Source organism: Mesoplodon densirostris, chromosome 3, assembly GCF_025265405.1.
Source record: "Mesoplodon densirostris isolate mMesDen1 chromosome 3, mMesDen1 primary haplotype, whole genome shotgun sequence".
In the NCBI taxonomy this organism is placed as follows: Eukaryota; Metazoa; Chordata; class Mammalia; order Artiodactyla; family Ziphiidae; genus Mesoplodon; species Mesoplodon densirostris.
The window spans coordinates 116,872,047-116,889,671 of record NC_082663.1 but is presented as its reverse complement, the minus strand read 5'-3'; the positions used below and the strand labels follow the sequence as shown (position 1 = coordinate 116,889,671).

Genomic DNA, 17,625 nt, shown 5'->3' with positions numbered 1-17,625 from the left:
GTTAATTAGTCTGGGGACCTTGGTACCTTTCCAAGGCGCACTCTTAAGTGATGTTGTTCATGGGTACACACTGAAATGAATGTGGCTGTCTTACTGAAGAGTGAAAGGCCCCTCTTCCGGATTGTCTTTTCCATGGTCCTGCTGCAGCTGGGGAGCTGGGGTGTCCTGCTTCCCATTTACCTGGCGTGAGGGACGAGGCTCTGGCTCAAACCTCCATGGCTATGAGGATTCCCAAGTGGAGGGCAAAGTGTCAGGGCTCCCCTCCGGCCTGGAACTAGTGTCCTTCTCTTGGCAGGTACCAGGGGGGCCATCTGTGAAGGTGATGGTGATGATGATGAAGGACTTTCGGGCTTGAGTCCCTTCTGTCATCCCATTGGCAGGACTGGTTCTCAGAAAGGGGCTCCCATGCACTGGTGATGGTGGGTTAAAGGTCATTCATTCAGATTCCACGAAGTTGGAGTCTGCGATCATTTCTTAAACAAGTATTTATGGTGCTTTCCACTTGCCAGACACTGCTGTGTGTTTGAAATTCTGTGATGAATGGACACAGTCTACCCTTGAGGAGATTGAATTCTGTTGGAAAAGACGGGTTTAAAAAAAAAAAAGTATCATATAGGGCTTCCCTGGTGGTGCAGTGGTTGAGAGTCCGCCTGCCGATGCAGGGGACACGGGTTCGTGCCCCGGTCCGGGAAGATCCCACATGCCGCGGAGCGGCTGGGCCCGTGAGCCATGGCCGCTGAGCCTGCATGTCCGGAGCCTGTGGTCCGCAACAGGAGAGGCCACAACAGTGAGAGGCCTGCGTGCAGCCAAAAAAGAAAAAAAGTATCATATAAATTGTGCTATGCATTAAGTAGGATAAGAGCAGGGTGCCATAAGAGAGAGTCACTTTAGGTTGGTTGAAGGGGATGAAAGGTGAAAGGTGCCAGCTGGGGAGAAGGTACAGAGTCGGGAGAAGTGTGTTGTTTTGTTTTTTTTTAATCTTTATTGGAGTATAAATGCTTCACAATACTGTGTTAATTTCTGTTGCACAGCAAAGCGAATCAGCCATATGCATACACGCGTCCCCATATCCCCTCCCTCTTGAGCCTCCCTCCTACCCCACCCCTCTAGGTCATCGCCAAGCACTGAGCTGATCTCCCTATGCCATGCTGCTGCTTCCCACCAGCCAACTACTTTATATTCGGTAGTGTATATACGGTGGATGCTACTCGCACTTTGCCCTCCCACCCTATGTCCTCAAGTCCATTTCCTATGTCTACCTCTTTATTCCCGCCCTCCAACTAGGTTCATCAGAACCTTTTTTTTTTTTTTTAGATTCCATATATATGCGTTAGCATATGGTATTTGTTTTTCTCTTTCTGACTTACTTCACTCTGTGTGACAGACTCTAGGTCCAACCACCTCACTACAAGTAACTCAATTTCATTTCTTTTTATGGCTGAGTAATATTCCATCGTAATTATGTGCCACATCTTCTCTATCCATTCATCTGTCGATGGACATTTAGGTTGCTTCCATGTCCTGGCTATTGTAAATAGTGCTGCAATGAACATTGTGGTACATGACTCTTTTTGAATTATGGTTTTCTCAGGGAATATGCCCAGTAGTGGGATTGCTGGGTCATATGGTAGTTCTATTTTTAGTTTTTTAAGGAACCTCCATACTGTTCTCCATAGTGGCTGTACCAATTCACATTCCCACCAACAGTGCCAGCTGGGGAGAAGGTACAGAGTAGGAAGAAGTGTTCTTGGAGCTGGGAAACAGCCTTTGCAAAAGCCCTGGTTCAGGGAAGGAAAAGGGCCTTGGTGTCCCAAAGGTAGTGAGAGGAGAGAGGCCTGAGCTGCAGGAAGGCAGTGATGGAGGGGACCTGGCTGCATGAGGCCAGAGAGGGAGGCGGGGCCCGACCCTACAGAGCCTTGAAGGCCACGGACGGGGTCGGCTCTCAGGCCAGGTATGAGAGGAAGTTTTATGTGGCTTTAAGCCAGAGAGTGACATAAAAGTATGGCTTAGGATGGACTGAATTTTTTTATTACTTTTGGATTATAGCTTATTGCAAAGCTTTTAAGAAAGCATCAGAATAAAACAAATGTCTATGAATTGAAGAAGACTTAAAATGACCACTGTTAAAAATCTGGTAAGAGTTTTTTGTAATATAATCGACAAGAAAATGTGGACCGAATTTTCTTGAATTCTTGTTCTTAAAACCAGATTGTGTGCTATGTGAGAGGAGCTGGAGGACTCTGGGTGTGAGTGTGTGTGTGTGTGCATGCACACACACGTTCATGCACACATGCGCTCACAGGACAATCCTAAAGCTCCCCTCATTGGAGCTGGTAGCCTAGTAGAGGGGACTAGGGACACAGGTGCATACAGTCTAGGCTAGAAAGTCAAAAGTCCCATGAACTAAAGTTAAAACTCCAAGAAGGGAGCAGCCACTTCCCCCTGCAATTGGGGCTGGGCCATGGGTAGAAGGCAGGGAAGGGGCAGCATGGACCAGTGGTATTTACTAGTATCCCTAGTAGTTTAAGAGCATGTAAGGACTCTGGCTCAGACGCTGTGTGACTTGTTCAATCCTGCACAGCCTTTATGTGGCAGAGATGGGGGACCAGGGCAAGGCTGCCCGAAGCCCGTCTTCTGTGTAAGGGCCACTTTGCCTTCCAGACACTTTCCTACTTGGAATCTGCATTTTCTTATCAGAGGATGACTTTAAAGTAATGCTAGAGCATAGTAGGTGTCCAGTGAAAGCTAGTCTCCCGTCTGAGCCTCCAGTTGCTCAAGGAACCGTCAGGTGGGGTGATAATCCTTGCCAGCCGCACATGAGCTCACATCTGCAGAGGCCCTGCTGTTCTTCATGTTCTGGCTGGTTGGTGTCAGTAGTCATGGCTAGTGAGTTCCCTGCCACAGAGCACATCCCCCACTCCCACCCCGATCATGCTCATCCCACTTACTTGTAATACCCAGTTCCCTCCGGAGAATAACTCCAGGTCTTGGCACTCTGCAGGTATTCACAACAGACTTCTGGTGGGTATTTTGGCCTCATTGGCCCCCTAGTTCCATTTTGGAGAATCTATCTCATGGAATCCAATAGAGATACACATAAAGATCTGTATTCCAGGATGTTCAGTGCCCTTGACTACAGTGTTAAGGAAATAGGAACAACCTCCTCATGGTCCATCATAGAAGAATGCTTACACATGTCGGAGTGTGCTTTCTATAGAATCCCCTTCCTCTAGGTGACCTCTGTGTTAACTCTTGTGCTATTGGCAGCCTCCTCCCCAACCTCCTGAGATGGAACCTCTGTCCTGGGACAGCTCTCACTCACTGTGTTGAGAGATCTCCCTTATGCTGACTCAGAAGGTTTTCTCTTGGTAACTTCTAGACATTGGTCCAGGTTCTACTCTGGAATAGCATTAGGGCACAGGGTTCCTGCTCCCTGTGCCAACACATTCTTGAGCATCTTGTCTGTGCATTGGAGCAGCTGGGTACCTGAATAAGCCTAGTCCAAAGTAGCCAATGATAAAGAGCTGCAGGGCACAAACAAGGGACTGGGAACATAGGACAGACATGCTTCAGGGAAGGGGCGGGGCTGTCTGAGACATCTCCTGCAAGGAGTAGCCTTGGAGCTGGCCCTTGGGAAAGAGTGGGAGGAACCTGGCTGGAGAAGGTAAGTGTTGGAGAAAACACAAGACCAAGGGAGCTAGGCTTCATTCTTGGCCGCCCACCCAGAAAATTCCCTACCTGTGAAGGCCACAGAGGCAAGAAGGAACTTGTCAAGGGCTCCAGCTTCTCTCCTCTGACCTTGACTATGAAGAAAACTTTCAGAGCAGGAGAAAGTTATGATGCCGATGTGGCCATGCCTGTGTTCTACAGCACTGGTGGTGGTAAATGGTGCCATGTTGATGGTTTGCGGATGATGGTGTTCAACTGGATCTCCTTGGATCCATGTCTCTGTCAGCTTCCAGCCTGTCTCTGGGCCCGTCCTGAAAAGACGGTATCCCCGATGCCATCTACCCACCTCTGCTTCATTTTGCCGACTTGTTCTTCCTAAAGTGGATCATATGCAGCCCTCCCAGGATGGGGTTGCTTTGCTGCTGGTGACTAGAAAACAAACGTGGCTATTTTTTCTCTCATACGCATGTCCCATAATAATTAGCTGCCCCTCAGGAATGCAAGCACGTATTTTCTGAGATGATAGCAGCAGACCCTGTGGTAGAATTGCACGTGCCTGCACTCACCCTCTTGTGCACACCTGAGCTCACACACACTTAGCTGGAAGTCGTGGTAGCAAAACCCTCAGTCCTTCTGGCCCCTCCTGAGAAGAGGCAGGATTATGAACACTCAGAGAGGCAGGCAAAGGAAATTCTTGGCCCTGGGCTTTCGTTTGATTTTTTTCCAATGAGCGTATCCATTGCTAAAGATTTCCTCTAAGGTCTCAGGGCTAGAAAGGGACCTTGCTTTCTTGGGCCAGCAAACAAAGACAATCAGCAAACAAGAAATCAAATGGGAATGCCAAAGGCCAGTGGGTAATTGTAACAGCTCCTCTCCTGCCCCCTTTTAGGAAGAAATGGAATTTTACAACAGTACTCCGCTATCCATTATCCTAAGGGAATAAAGAAAGCCCAGCCGTTCACTTACATTTCCCTAATAGCTGCTGTTACACTGCTGGCTTGGCACTTTCCATTAACAAAGCAGAATTTTAGCTGGGGCCTGTAAGTGTACGTGTACGTGTACGTGTGTGGGTTTTGCCTGCAGGCCACAGGGGCCGAGCTCTTCAACAAGCTGAAGTTTGAGCTAAAACTCCACTATCGCTGCCTCATAGAGCCCCTTGGTGCCAGTGGCCGTGCTCTGTCGTTACCTCAATGGAAGGTGACTGCAGACACAGAGTCTCAGGCCACTTGGTGAAATTTACATAATCACATCAGCCTGCTAATCTTCATGATTTGATGTGGGCACGCTGAGGGCATTGTGAGTTTAGGTGAGAACTGGGTTTGATTAGGATCCCTGGACATATCTATTTGGTTTCAAATATAAGGAAACCTTGATTCAAGTAATGTGCAGAAATGTGAGGAACACCAGAGATCTGGGTTTGTAATTCGGCAAGTTCCTTTCCTTCTTGTCTTTTGCCCATTTGTCACACAAATTGCTTCTGACGCTCTTAAATGTAGAATGGTGATGGGGTCCTGAAAGTAATAGCACGTAGAAATTTACCACGTAGAAATTTTCTTGGATAAGTTAGCATTCTCAGAGAATCTTTACCGTTCCAGGATGTAAGAATTAAAAACAGTTAAAGTAACACCTACCCCAAATAAATTCAGCCATCCAGAGTAATTAAATATCATTATGCTAATTAATAATTGTTACATGTGATGTGTGTTATAGGAAGTACATTTAACACAAATCTAGCATTCCCTTTGAATTCTTTGCCCAATTTCTGGCACATAGTAGGTACATAATAAATGTTTACTGAAAAAGTAGACTGTCTCTAGGATCCTAACCACCTTTGGAATACTTATACCTTCAGTTTTGATGGCTTTGCTTAAACAGGCCCTCAAAATGCAGTAATGTAGAAACTTAGTTCAGATAGATCTGACCCCTTGTTCTTCACTGAAGCCTTTGAGCACTGGTCAGGAGGCTTTTACATACATAAACTCCCTTTTTTCAGCCCTCCTTCCTGCACCTGGGAGATCTTTCTTCTGTTTCAATCACCTTGACTTTTTTAAACACTACTGGAGAAATGGAGTGTTGGCCGACAGGGGTAGGCTTGACAACATGCATTTCTTTAAAAATTCTGAAAGTGCATTCCTTTTTAGATTTTGAACAGATTAAACCAGCAATACGTGGTTGTAAGAGGGTCAAATGCTAGACATATAGAGTGACAAAGTGGAGGTTCCCTTTCTCACACCCTCAGTCCTTCCTGGCTAAGGGTGTGTTCCCTCTTAAACGTTTTCAGCTCTTTTACACATGCATGTACAGTGCTGTTGGAAACTCTCCTCTGGCTATTGAATCTTGTCATCTATGAAGATTAGATGCTTTTCAGCTGCCTGGGCCATTACGCAGCTCAGGTGAAAGGCAGGTCATGGAGGTTCAAGTTGAAATGAACTGCAGTCCAGAGGTTGCCATTCACATACACCCAGAGAGACATTCCTGCTTTTGGAATTGCATCCATACCAGGCACATATCTTTTAGGTGGCCCTGGTTCGGCTCTAAAAATGTAAAAAATACGTACTTTTCCTATGGCTTTGAAGGTGTTTTGGAAAGCTGGCTTGGTGGTGGTTTGGAAGCATGCCTGGGGACTGATGGCTCTCTGCTAATTCTGGCACCTGCTTATCTCTTCTGATGGATTTGAGCCTCGACCTGGCGTATGTGAAACCCTCAGTCTCCTTACCTGGGCCAAGCCAGATGGAGTGAAGACACACAAGGGTGCTGGCTTCCCTGTGAGTGACATGCCAGCTTGAATCAGTGGATCAGTAGATGCTCCACCCTGATGACCAGGGCCCACCTTGTGAGTCTGGGTCCTTCCATAAGCCTGCTTTGCTCACGAAGTCTCCTCGACTCATACTCACTCCCAACACTTCCCGTGTTCTTCCCATGTTGCACTATCACTTCCCTCCTTCTTGGAGCTGCTGGGAGGAGTGAATGTGACAGTTCATGTAAAGGGCCTGGGACAGCGCAAGAGCTCAGAACATGGTCCTTATTGTTGCTGGTAGTAATAGCAGTAGTATCAGCAGAATCATAAGTCCTCAGTAAATGTTTAGCTGCTATTATCATTATTATATATTTGCCCTTTTAAATTTCAACCTTCTGTAAACAGCATGTGTTTATACCACGTGAGTGCCCAGTAGCACTTAGAACACTCCGAGATGCACAATAGTTACTCCACGGAGGTTGGGCATTCTTTCCACAGTTCTTTAACAGACATCTGTTTATTAGGAAACTTGGACTCTCTTTGGACAGGATCTTGTGTCTGGGACCTTCTTCATTTGGAAAAGGAAGGAGACTCCTGAGCCCATGGGCACCAGGATGGAGCATGTCTCATATGGGAGCCTTTGTCTCTCACAAAACAGCTTTTGTAAATGACACAGGCCATTATGCTCCTCCTGTGTAATTTTATGCCTTAGTATAATGACTCAGATAACCCTAACAATGGAGGAATTATAGCCTCATTTTACGGGACAGATTATTTCAGTGGTTAACATGTTTTCTTTCCAATTAACATTCATTATTTGGTCTCTGGTTCAAAGTAGCCACCATATCAACTATCTGAGTATCTTCCATCCTTGTTTCAGAAGCAATTAGTTCTGATTCTGCAAACAAATTCAGTCTTGGTTTCCAGTGGGCAGTTTGATGTTAACATGAAAGTAAAATGCAGTAATGCTGGCTGCCAGCAAACAGACACTGTGATTAATGGAAAGGGTTGGTTCCTCGGTGGTTTCTCCAGGCCTCTGAGCTGACAGGTCTGCTGTAGAGATTTGACGAGAGAACAGAGACAGGACAGAGAAGAAGGGACTGGGACTGGTTATGTAGGCCTCTGTTTTTTCCTTCCATTAAATGGAGTAATGGCAGCATCTACTGCCAGGGTGTTGTGTTCAGGGCATTTAGACTGGAGTGGAGCAGTCACAGAAAAGAACTGGAATGCTGCTGCTACTACTTGTGACCTGGAATTGCTTTTCTCTTTTACCAGCTGTTCATATGCAGAGTAAAACAGTTCTGTCAAAAGTGATGCAAACACGTTAGAATGCACAGTGTATTAAATAAAATGAAGGGGTCTTGTCTTCTTCAATAACTGAAGAAAGGACTTCCCTGGTGGTGCAGTGGTTAAGAATCCGCCTGCCAAGGCAGGGGACACGGGTTCAAGCCCTAGTCCGGGAAGATCCCACATGCCGCGGAGCAACTAAGCCCGGGTGCCACAACTACTGAGCCCACAAGCCACAACTACTGAAGCCTGTGTGCCTAGGGCCTGTGCTCCACAACAAGAGAAGCCACCGCAGTGAGAAGCCCGTGCACTGCAGCAAAGACCCAAAGCAACCAAAAATAAATAAATAAAATTTTTTTTTAAATTGAAAAAAATGTCAGCAGTTCTATACAGCTGCAGCTCCTACCCCCACTGCATCATTCAGATATTTGTGATACACTTGGTTGAATTTCATCCTGTGGGATTGATGTCAGGAGCTTTACACCTGCTTTTATATTGATTGCTGGAAAAAAGTTCTCTAGAAGTCTTTGTTCTGACACTTTTACTGTGGGCCCTGATTATGGCCCTACTCTGCCCGTGCTCATGTGAAATACTGGGTCACAACTCATGTCCTCAAAGATTCCCTTGCTTGTCAGCTGGGGAAGTGGCAGGATTTGGGACTTGCCTTGATTGGTGAGGGTAAGGATCTCTGAGTGAAGAGTGGCAGGGTCCAGTGGGAAGCAAGAGCAGGAAATGCTGACGTGTGGACTTGAAGGTTAAGGTTGACGTTTCCAGGAACTAGGACAGGAAAGAGCAGTCATGATCTGGTCTGTCTTGCCTGTAGCTGTTGCCGTCTTATAAGAATGTGGTCGTCATCCACTGTGCTGCCAGTGGTGAGTTGCTCTTGTGAATAAAATGAATATTAATAAATGCATTTGCATAGTGTACCTTACAGAAATCTTCTGAGTGGTGTTCCAAAAAGTAGCTTTAGAACAAGTATCAACATGTGATTCTGTGCAGTGCTGTTAACTTGCTAGAAGATCCAAATAACACATTACTTGAATACTACCCAATCATGTTTGCTGGCAATTTCTAGTATTTGAATTTTCACTTTAAGCTACATTTCCTTATGAATACTACTAAATGTAATATTTCCTGTTTGTTTTTAAAAAACCACATAAATATAGTATTGAGAAGAAGACAGAAAAACTTATTAGTTCAGCAATTCTCGAGAGTTCTTGAGAATTCTCACTTCTTGTTCCCGAGTTTGAAAATTACCCTCAGTTGGGAATTTGGAAGCTCTGTCTCGAAGGTCCTCCCCCAGCTTTGGAGACAATCTCACTTCAAGAGGACGGGGGTCCCTCAGCCCTCAGAAGCACAGGAGAGTCCTCCCTATCCACTTTTCTGCTGTCTTCAGACATATTTGCTAATTGTTTTTTTCAAGTCTGAATTAGGATTTCTAGTCGGTCAAATTCTTACTGCTTAAACAACATGCAATTTTTGTCTTCTGGTTACTGCTAATAATTTCCAGAAATAAAAGGAGAAAGTTCTAAAAGTCCAAATTAATAAATTCACTTATTTCACTGAGCACACCCATGTGTTAAGGGTCAACCACGTCTCCAAGCACCAGGAGCACAAATATGATTAAGACGCAGCCACTACGCTTGAGGAGGGTACAGTATGTTGAGGAAGATAGAAACAAAATGAACTGCTTTGTGCTGTGGTGACTGTCACAGTTGGGTCTGAACAAGGTGTGTGTTGGGACAAATAATGTCATGGTTAATTCTGCTTGGGGTAGGGCTCCCAGGGGGAGGAGAAACTTCATGGAAAGCAGTCGATTTGCAGCTTAGACAAGGGGCAGATATTTGCCCTGTAGGTAGAAAGCATTTACCAAGTCAATACAGACTTGAGTTTGCATGGCACATGTAAGGGGCTGATATGGCTGGCTGGAGATAGAATCAGTAGGACCTGAGTGATGGGGAGAAGTGGTGAGGTCAGGGAAGGGAGGTGTCCAGGATGGGCTCCAAGGCTTTTAGCTTGGGTGTATGCCAGGTCCTATCTGAATCATAGTAGCGTCTTAACATTTGGTCCAGTCAAATCAAGGTGCTTGCTTGGAGACTAGTAGGGGAGCCTCAGCAGAAGTGATCACAGGACCATGCTGGGCTGAGAGTGCAGCCTGCCTGCCTGTGGAAGGGCCCCTGGAGACTTCCTGGGGGAGGGGATTTTTGAACTGAGCCTTGAAGGAGGGCTTATGAGGCAGAGAGGGTTGGAGGGGAGAAACGTGGGTGGGAATGAAGGTGTTTCAGATCTGGGAAAAACTCACACGTTGGCACAGGGATACAGAGCCCTTTGGTGGCCTCTGGGAAGTAGCAAAGGGTGGCTGGAGAAAAAATATTTGATATTGGTGGTCAGTGTGTGTGTGAACATTGTGTGCATGGGTGTGTGTGCATGGGTGTGTATATGTGTGCACAGTGCATGTGCATGGTGTGTGTGTGTGTGCATGATGTATGTGTGCATGCATGTGCATAGGTGTGAGTGTGCATGGGGGTGTGTGTACATGGGGTATGTGTGTATGTGCATGCATAGGTATGTCTGTGTATACATGGATGTGTGTGTGGCGGGGAGGTTAGAGAGGGAAGCAGACGAACAGTGACCCAGTGAAGACAGGCTCAGTCAGTTTAACAGCAAAACTAGGAGTTCAGACGATGCCCTAGGAGGTGGGGAGAAGATGGAGAATTAAAGTATGGGAGTCGCATCACCAGATTTGGACTTAAGAATCATCACTCCGCTTCAAAAACATACATGCTGGGAATTTTGGTAAACTTAAAAAAAAAAAGGATCAAAAATAAGCAACTGAGGGAAAGAGAGTAAGCAATGCCGGTGATCTTCCGATTGTCTTTCTTCTCTCCATCTTGTCGGTTGGGATTTTCTGTGCCGTGCTGTGTGTAGGGTAGGAGGTGTGGCTGCCCCCAGCACCAGCCAGGCTGGGATGGAGTTAGGGCTCTGTGGCCAAAGGGAAGGGTGGCGGGACCTGCCTCCTGAACTAAATTGCTTGTGTCTCCCCCATTGATGAATGTCTCTGACATTGGGAATAACAATCCCATCAAGACACCTTCATCGGATTTCACTCTTCATTGACTCAAGAAGTGAAATATCTTAGAGCCAGAAAGCTTAGTCCCTTGCCTCGACTGGGTTGGTTATTTTTTATGGTTTGCACTGAATTGCGGGGATTGAAATATACACACAATAACCAGGGAAGTTATGCCTCCTTGGGCTCACATATACTTGTACGTTACTTTGTATAATTTGGCCTCTGGACAGAGACTATAGGTTTGGGTGCCGTCTCCGCTAGGGTCCTAGTGGGGTAAGGAACACCTGGGTTTGCCTAGATATAATAGGTATGTTTGTCTCATTAGAATTGGGAAAACTCAGAATGGCTTGGCCTTTGTACCTCTAGTGCCCAAGACATCCCAGGAGAAGTCAGACATGGTTCCTCTTGGGCATAATCCATGACCACCTGGCATCAGGTATGAGAGAGAGCTTTCTCCACTGCAGGTGAAGAGTCAAGGACAGTGTTTCACGGGGATTTTATTTGTAAAACTGAGCCCTGATGGTGAAAATATAGATGCCAAAATAGGGGAATTAAAATGGTCCTAGAGCAATGCAGTCGTTTTCAGGATAACTTCAACCTGACAGATATATATGGAGGAACTTGGCCATATTTCTTTGTGACACTGGGCAGTTCACTTCTGCTATGTGTGTCCAATTCCTCATTTATAAAATAAAGTTCTTAGACTAGATTCATTTTAAGGTATTTTCTGGCTCAGATAGTCTGTGATTTTGTGATTAATTACTAGTAACCGCTGCAGTGGTCAGCACGCAGGGTACCACCCACTCACCCAATAAGGATATATCGAGCATCCTTGATGCACCAGGCCCACTAGGAAGCACTGGCCAGCTTCACCTCTTTGCCTCCCCTTAACGCGCTTGATAGTGAAGTTCAGGTCCAGAGACAGGGATAACCCACCACTAGCTGGTGATTAATAGGTAGTTCTATCTTTTCCTCAAAGCCAGTGGCTCAGTGTTCACTTCTCCCTTGTCTGCCTTTGGCTGAGCTCCTTCAGGCTTCCTTCCTCTGGGGCATCATTGCACACGGTTATGTCTGCTCCAGCAAAGCTGCCCACTCTTTGGACTTTATTGCCGCTTTCTGGGAACTCAAAACAAGAACTGCTTCAGTTGTGGCAATGCACACTGGGGACTGACCCAGGAGAAGGGCTGCCAGCCGCCAGAACTGCTGCCTGTATTTGCTGATTCATTATCAGCATCAGACAGTCTGCTCTGCGAATGCTGATAAATGTGTAGTGTTCTTCTGAAGGAATCACGTCCTCCTGTGCCAACAGCCGGCTTGTCCCCTGCATGGCATCCCATCCCCTACAATCCCCTTTTCAGTAGTCCAGGACACACCTTGAAAGAAGAAAGTATGTTTGGTTAAGGATAATAGAAGACCTCATGTCCATGTGATTTAGAAATGCAAACAGTAGGTGTTTATATTCCAGACAGAGAAGCAGGGACAAGGTGGGTAGCTGCTCTGGAAGCAGGGAGACATTGGAGAGAAGAGCCCCAGTGACAAACATGCCCCAGCAAATTTTCAGGCTACTCATCTAGGTGGGACTGAGATGGGTTGAAGAAAGAGTCATCCCTGGACACACTGCAGCTGTGTGAATGTTACCACGCACCTAGCCACCCGTTGTCTCCATCACTGTGGGCAAGACTCTTCCCCAGCTTGGCTTTAGTTGCTTCCGTTAGGAAAATGAGTCATCTGGACCAGGCCATCTCCAAGTGCCCTCGTAGGACTTCCTCTACCAGTTCATTGGTCAGACAGGCTCAGCCCTACAACCCGTCCAGCCTGGGATCCCTGATGGCTCCAAGTGTTGTGCTGTGGGTCCTCCTCTCGATGTCAGCCTCCAAGGCAGTTCCCCAAACAGACCTTCCTGCTCTTACTGCCTCCCCCAAATCGCTGGGGCCGGTTTGAGGTAGGATAAGAACCAAGTTGGTGGGTGCCATTTCTTTCTCACTTTCCTTCATTTGGAAGAGGGTAGGTTATGTCAGATGCCAAACCCCAATTCCTGAGGAGCTGGAGATCCATTCCACACCTAGCAGAAAAGATGTCCTCCTTGGGACCCATGAGTTCTGGGGAGTTCAGCACCATTCCAAACCTAGGGCTTTAGAGTTAAGTCATATTTCTATGGCAACGGTACTTATACCTCCATCTATTGGGGCAAATAATAATGATAAAAGCAGGTACCAATTTTGTTGCTTCCTATTTTCCAGGCATTATACTGAGTTGTTTACATACATCAGCTCATTTCAATCCTCATACCATCCCCTTGAAGGAGATACTATTCCCAGCCCCCCCACCCCCCATTTTACAGATAAGGAAACTGAGATTTACAGGGTGAAATATCCTTCTGCGATCACACTGTAAGGGGCAGAGCTGACTTTTGAACCTGTGTTTTCTGACTCTAGCGCCCGGATAAGCACCTTGCAGGACTACCAGAGCAAAGCACTTTAAGGGCATAGTACCCGCCTGATTGATGGGCAGCTCACACTCACTTGTCCTCCACCCAGAACTCGCCCCTCAGCTGGGAGAGTGGCTCTCAGTGGTTTTCTGGGAAAGCAGCCTCAACTAAGAGGGAAAGGAGGCTGTAACTGCAGGCCTTTATTTCGGTGGTTTATGATATGGTGATGGGGTTCCTTCCGTCGACATAAGCCATCCTAATAGCACCATTTATCATTATGACAAAGGTTAGGATAGGGGGAGACTGGAGCTGGAATGAAAGAGTAGAATTATGATGATTTTAGCAGTTGAAAGTGACATCACCTCAGAACCGGGCTATCGAATGGCAAATTGAAAGCCGGACTGAAATTGCTTTAAAACGTATCCAGAGATGGTTTTCCACAGCTGTGATAAAGTCATTTGGTTGTGTTTGGAGATGCATTTCTATCTAGACTGTTCTCTGAGTTTTCTCTGCACCCTCCCACTCAGAGGCTGCTGGTCGGCCCCGGAGGCGTCTGAGGCTCTGGGTGCTGTTTGGGGGCACCTGTGATCTGCCACACCCCAGATGGGGTGCTGGGGAAGCTGACGGAGTCATTCTCTCATTGTCTTTTTAGTGTGTTGTGAATGTCTCTTCATGTCAATAAGTCATGTGTTTACAACATTTTTAATGGCCACATTGCTTTCCTCCATCCATCTGGTGGGTTGAACTTAGGCTTTTGGAACTGTCTCCTGCCCCCTGTCAGCAAGTTGGAACAAATGGGGGTGCTGGCCAGGGGCCTTCAGGATGTGCCTGGTTGTTTGACCAGCCCTTATTTATTTGGCCTTTATCCAGGTAACCTGGAGGAAAGACCATGGAGACTGGAGCTTCAGTTACCTTATGCCCTCTTTTTTTCATCCTCAGGCAAAAGAAGGGGAATGTAGCCCACAGACACTGGGTTGGACCTTCGAATTTGGTCAAGTGCAAGCCCTGTCCCACGGCACAGTCAGCCATGGTCTGCGGCTCCGACGGCCACACCTATACGTCCAAGGTCGGTCTTCTTCGTTCTCTTTTTTGTCATCAAAAAGTACTCTGTGTCTGTTTGTTCTGACAAGGCTCTCTGGGCCAAAACTGGGACCTGTGAATCTCGGTGGACTTTAAGGCTTGCCCTTGAGAAGCTGCCACATGAACAGACTCTTTGGCCTAAGAGACAAGATAAACGTATTCTCTCCTATGTAACTGGAGTGATCAAGGGCTTAGGGGAAGGGTGATTCTGAGAGAGGTGTGTGATCCTGAAGTGAATCTAGGCCAGCTTCCTGGAGGAGGTGAGGAAGTAAGCTGTTCCAAAGCTCAGCTGATGGGGAGCAAAGATGTGAGGGAGGTCCAGGATGCCTGCCTTACAGACAGCACGGTGATAGGGAGGTGTATGATGTCGGCACACATTTAAGCTGCATTTATTGTGAACCTAGAATGTATCCAGCACGACACCAGGTCCTGGGTCTAGAGAGGCTGCTGTTCCTTTCTCTGAGGACTTCAGGGCTTACAGTCTAATGTGGGGGGACAGGGTTGCTAGTAGGGTGACTGGTCATTTTAACTCAAACCAGTGAAGAGAAAATGGTTTCATAGAAAAAGGGACTAGGCATAAAGTGGGTCTGTTTATTCTTACTGGAACAAGGAGGATAAGTTTCACACAGGAGGAGCATTTCATCTGGGCTCTAATAAAAGGAATTGCAGGCAGGGAATCAGGGATCCCTGGGTGGAGGAAGGAGGTGACCATTTGTTCTTGGAACTACAGACAGTGTCCTTGGGCTAAGGTTGTCCATTTGTGTTTGGGAATGGGTACATATTGGTGGGATAATGAACGAAAGAAACCACAGAATCGACAAGGGTTTGCTTATTCTCTTATTCAACAAATATAAATCAGCACCCGCTCCCACACCCTTCGTGCTAGGCGTGAAGAGTTGTGTGTGCGTGTCTGAGACAGGGTGGGGGGCGAGGAGTGGGGCTCTGACTCTCCCATCCCCCTCCAGCCAGAGCTGCACCGCTTTTATCTCTCTTCTTGTTTTCTCTGTAGGGTTCATTTGCAGAAGGAAGTCTGGGGCTGATGAGAGTTGTAACTGGTGACTCCCTGGTCACTTGTGGCCACGTTGCCTTGTGGTCCTTGGGCTTGGGCCTTTATGCTGGTCCCACATCTGTCCCTCCCCCACTGCACACATAGCTTCTGTTCTCTGCGATCCCCTCACCATCCTGACCTTTACACCGTGGAGATTGCATAGGCCTGGGGGTCCCTCACTGCCTGCTGTCCTCAGAAGCTTATTAGGATTATTACAAGTAATAATAATAATCATGTATTATTATTCACCGAAAGAGTGAGTCATGTACTTTTATTCACTGAAAGTCGATTTTTATTCTCTCGGATTTTCACAGTTTTCTAACCAAAGGGAATATATGTAACAAAACGGGAAGCCAGAAGGTTCATCTAGCTTGCACCCAGACCCGTGTAAGCTGCTTTAGGATATCAGTATCATAATTACTGCTTGGTAGTTCCTTTGTTCTTTCAACAGGTATCACTAGAGCCCTTCTTATGCACCAGGCTCTGTGCCAGGTGCTGGGGGAACTTATGATATAGTGGAAATAAAAAAGTTGGCTCTTCTTCATGGCCAGAGTCAGTAAGCCATACCTCCCCAACGTCAGACCTGCAGTGGGAATTACAGCTTCTCTGCCCAGGGGCACAGCCAGAACGTCCTGGCTCATTAGCTCAGCCCAGCTTGGCTGAGTGTGCCTACCATCCCCGCGTCGCGTCTCTCCCTGATCCCGAAGGAACCGCAGGCTTGCTTCTAACACCCTGCACTGTCTGGACCAGTGCATTTATAATAACATTGATGACTCAGATCTGTCCCCCACTCCCCGAAGGCAGATCAGGCCATCATTGTCTTTCACCTAAAGCCCAGCTTCTAGATATGTGAACAATTGCCTGGAGATTCTGTTAAAATGCAGATTATGACAGGGCAGGTCTGATGGGGCGCCTGAGATTCTGCATTTCTAACAAGTTCCCAGGTGACGACCATGCTGCTGGTCCACGGACCACACGTTGAGCAGTAAGGACTTTGGTTTTTATAGACACCTCCTAATGGGACTCTTTACCTCCAGTCTGCCTTTCCCCGGCCCCCCAAATCCATTTCCACGTGACATAAGAGGTGAGGGTAATTCTGCAACAAAAGTCTGTTTGTACGTCTCCCCCACTTAAAATGTATGGATAGCTCTCCTCTTGCAGTCGCAGCTAAGCTGAGACCCTTCACCGTCAACAGCAAAGCCCCCCAGAGTCTGTCTCCGTAATCGCCTACTCTAGACAGATCCTTCATTCGTTTGTCCAGCAACTATCTCTTGGACACTTGTCATTGTTCTAGGCACTGTGCAGAGCATGGAAGGGCAGTGGGGAAGCAGACCGACGCCATCCCTGCTCACTTGGAGGTTACACTCTGGTAGGGGAGACAGACAGAAATAATTGACCAAACAAATAAATAGGTAACTTCAAATTTTGGTAACTGGTACCAAGGAAATACATGTGGTGCTCTGAAAGAGAGACAGAGTGCTTTATAGCTTCAAATGCCAGCTCCCCTTGACCCCCGAGCTACAAGGAGCAGTCGTAACCTGTCAGATGTGGCTTGAGATGCTGCCAGTTGCCCAGGGAATGTCTCTGCAAATGTTTGCTGGTCAGGGCCCCCCCTGCATTTTGAGCAGGAAAGTTGGCTTTTTGTGTTAGAGAAGGTTGCTTGCTGAGAAGGCCTTTCTGAGGAGGTGTCCTTTAAACTCTGAGAGGGGGGCGTTGGTAGAATGTTCTAGATAGAGGAAATAGCATAGGCCAAGGCTCTAAGGCAGGATGATGAGTTTGAAGAACTAAGAGGTTGCCCTATTGGTGGCTGTGACCGTGAGGGGAGAGGCGCAGGAGATGAGGAGGAGAGGGCAGATGTGAGGACAGTCCAAGAGGAGACATTCAGCCAAAACTTGGAAAGTAAGCAGATGGTCAGGCAATGCCAGGCTTGCAGGACACTTGCTCCTGTAAGTGCCTTCTTGCCCATGTCTGCCTTAAGTGGCAGACTTAAGAGTGTGTGTGGTCCTAGAGGTAGAAACAATGCCTGTCTACCTTCACCAGGCACAGGACACACAGTGGGTGCTCAGTATCACGGATAAGAGAGAAGAGCCTCTGAAGACTCCAGCTGAGAAGGAATGGTGAGATTCCAGTCTGTGTAACCCTTCCGGGATTTGAGTGAAGGGGTTGCAGAGAGCTTAATGATTGAGAGAAATAAGCCATCCCCAGCCTGGGCCAAGTTACTTAGCTAAACACCCAGCCTGGAGCCCTGGCAGAGAGAGGCTCTTTGCAATGATTCTGTCTTTGTGAAGATCCAGTTTGTGCTGTTC

General features: G+C 47.1%; 1 protein-coding gene across 1 annotated transcript in view; it reads left to right on the top strand.

The window, feature by feature from the left end:
• SPOCK1 (SPARC (osteonectin), cwcv and kazal like domains proteoglycan 1) overlaps positions 1–17,625 on the top strand; it is a 547,123-nt gene that overhangs the window by 396,844 nt on the left and 132,654 nt on the right. Inside the window, exon 4 of the mRNA XM_060091966.1 lies at positions 14,131–14,257. Within this exon, the coding sequence (XP_059947949.1) occupies positions 14,131–14,257 (127 nt within the window). The remainder of the gene's footprint in view (positions 1–14,130; positions 14,258–17,625) is intronic.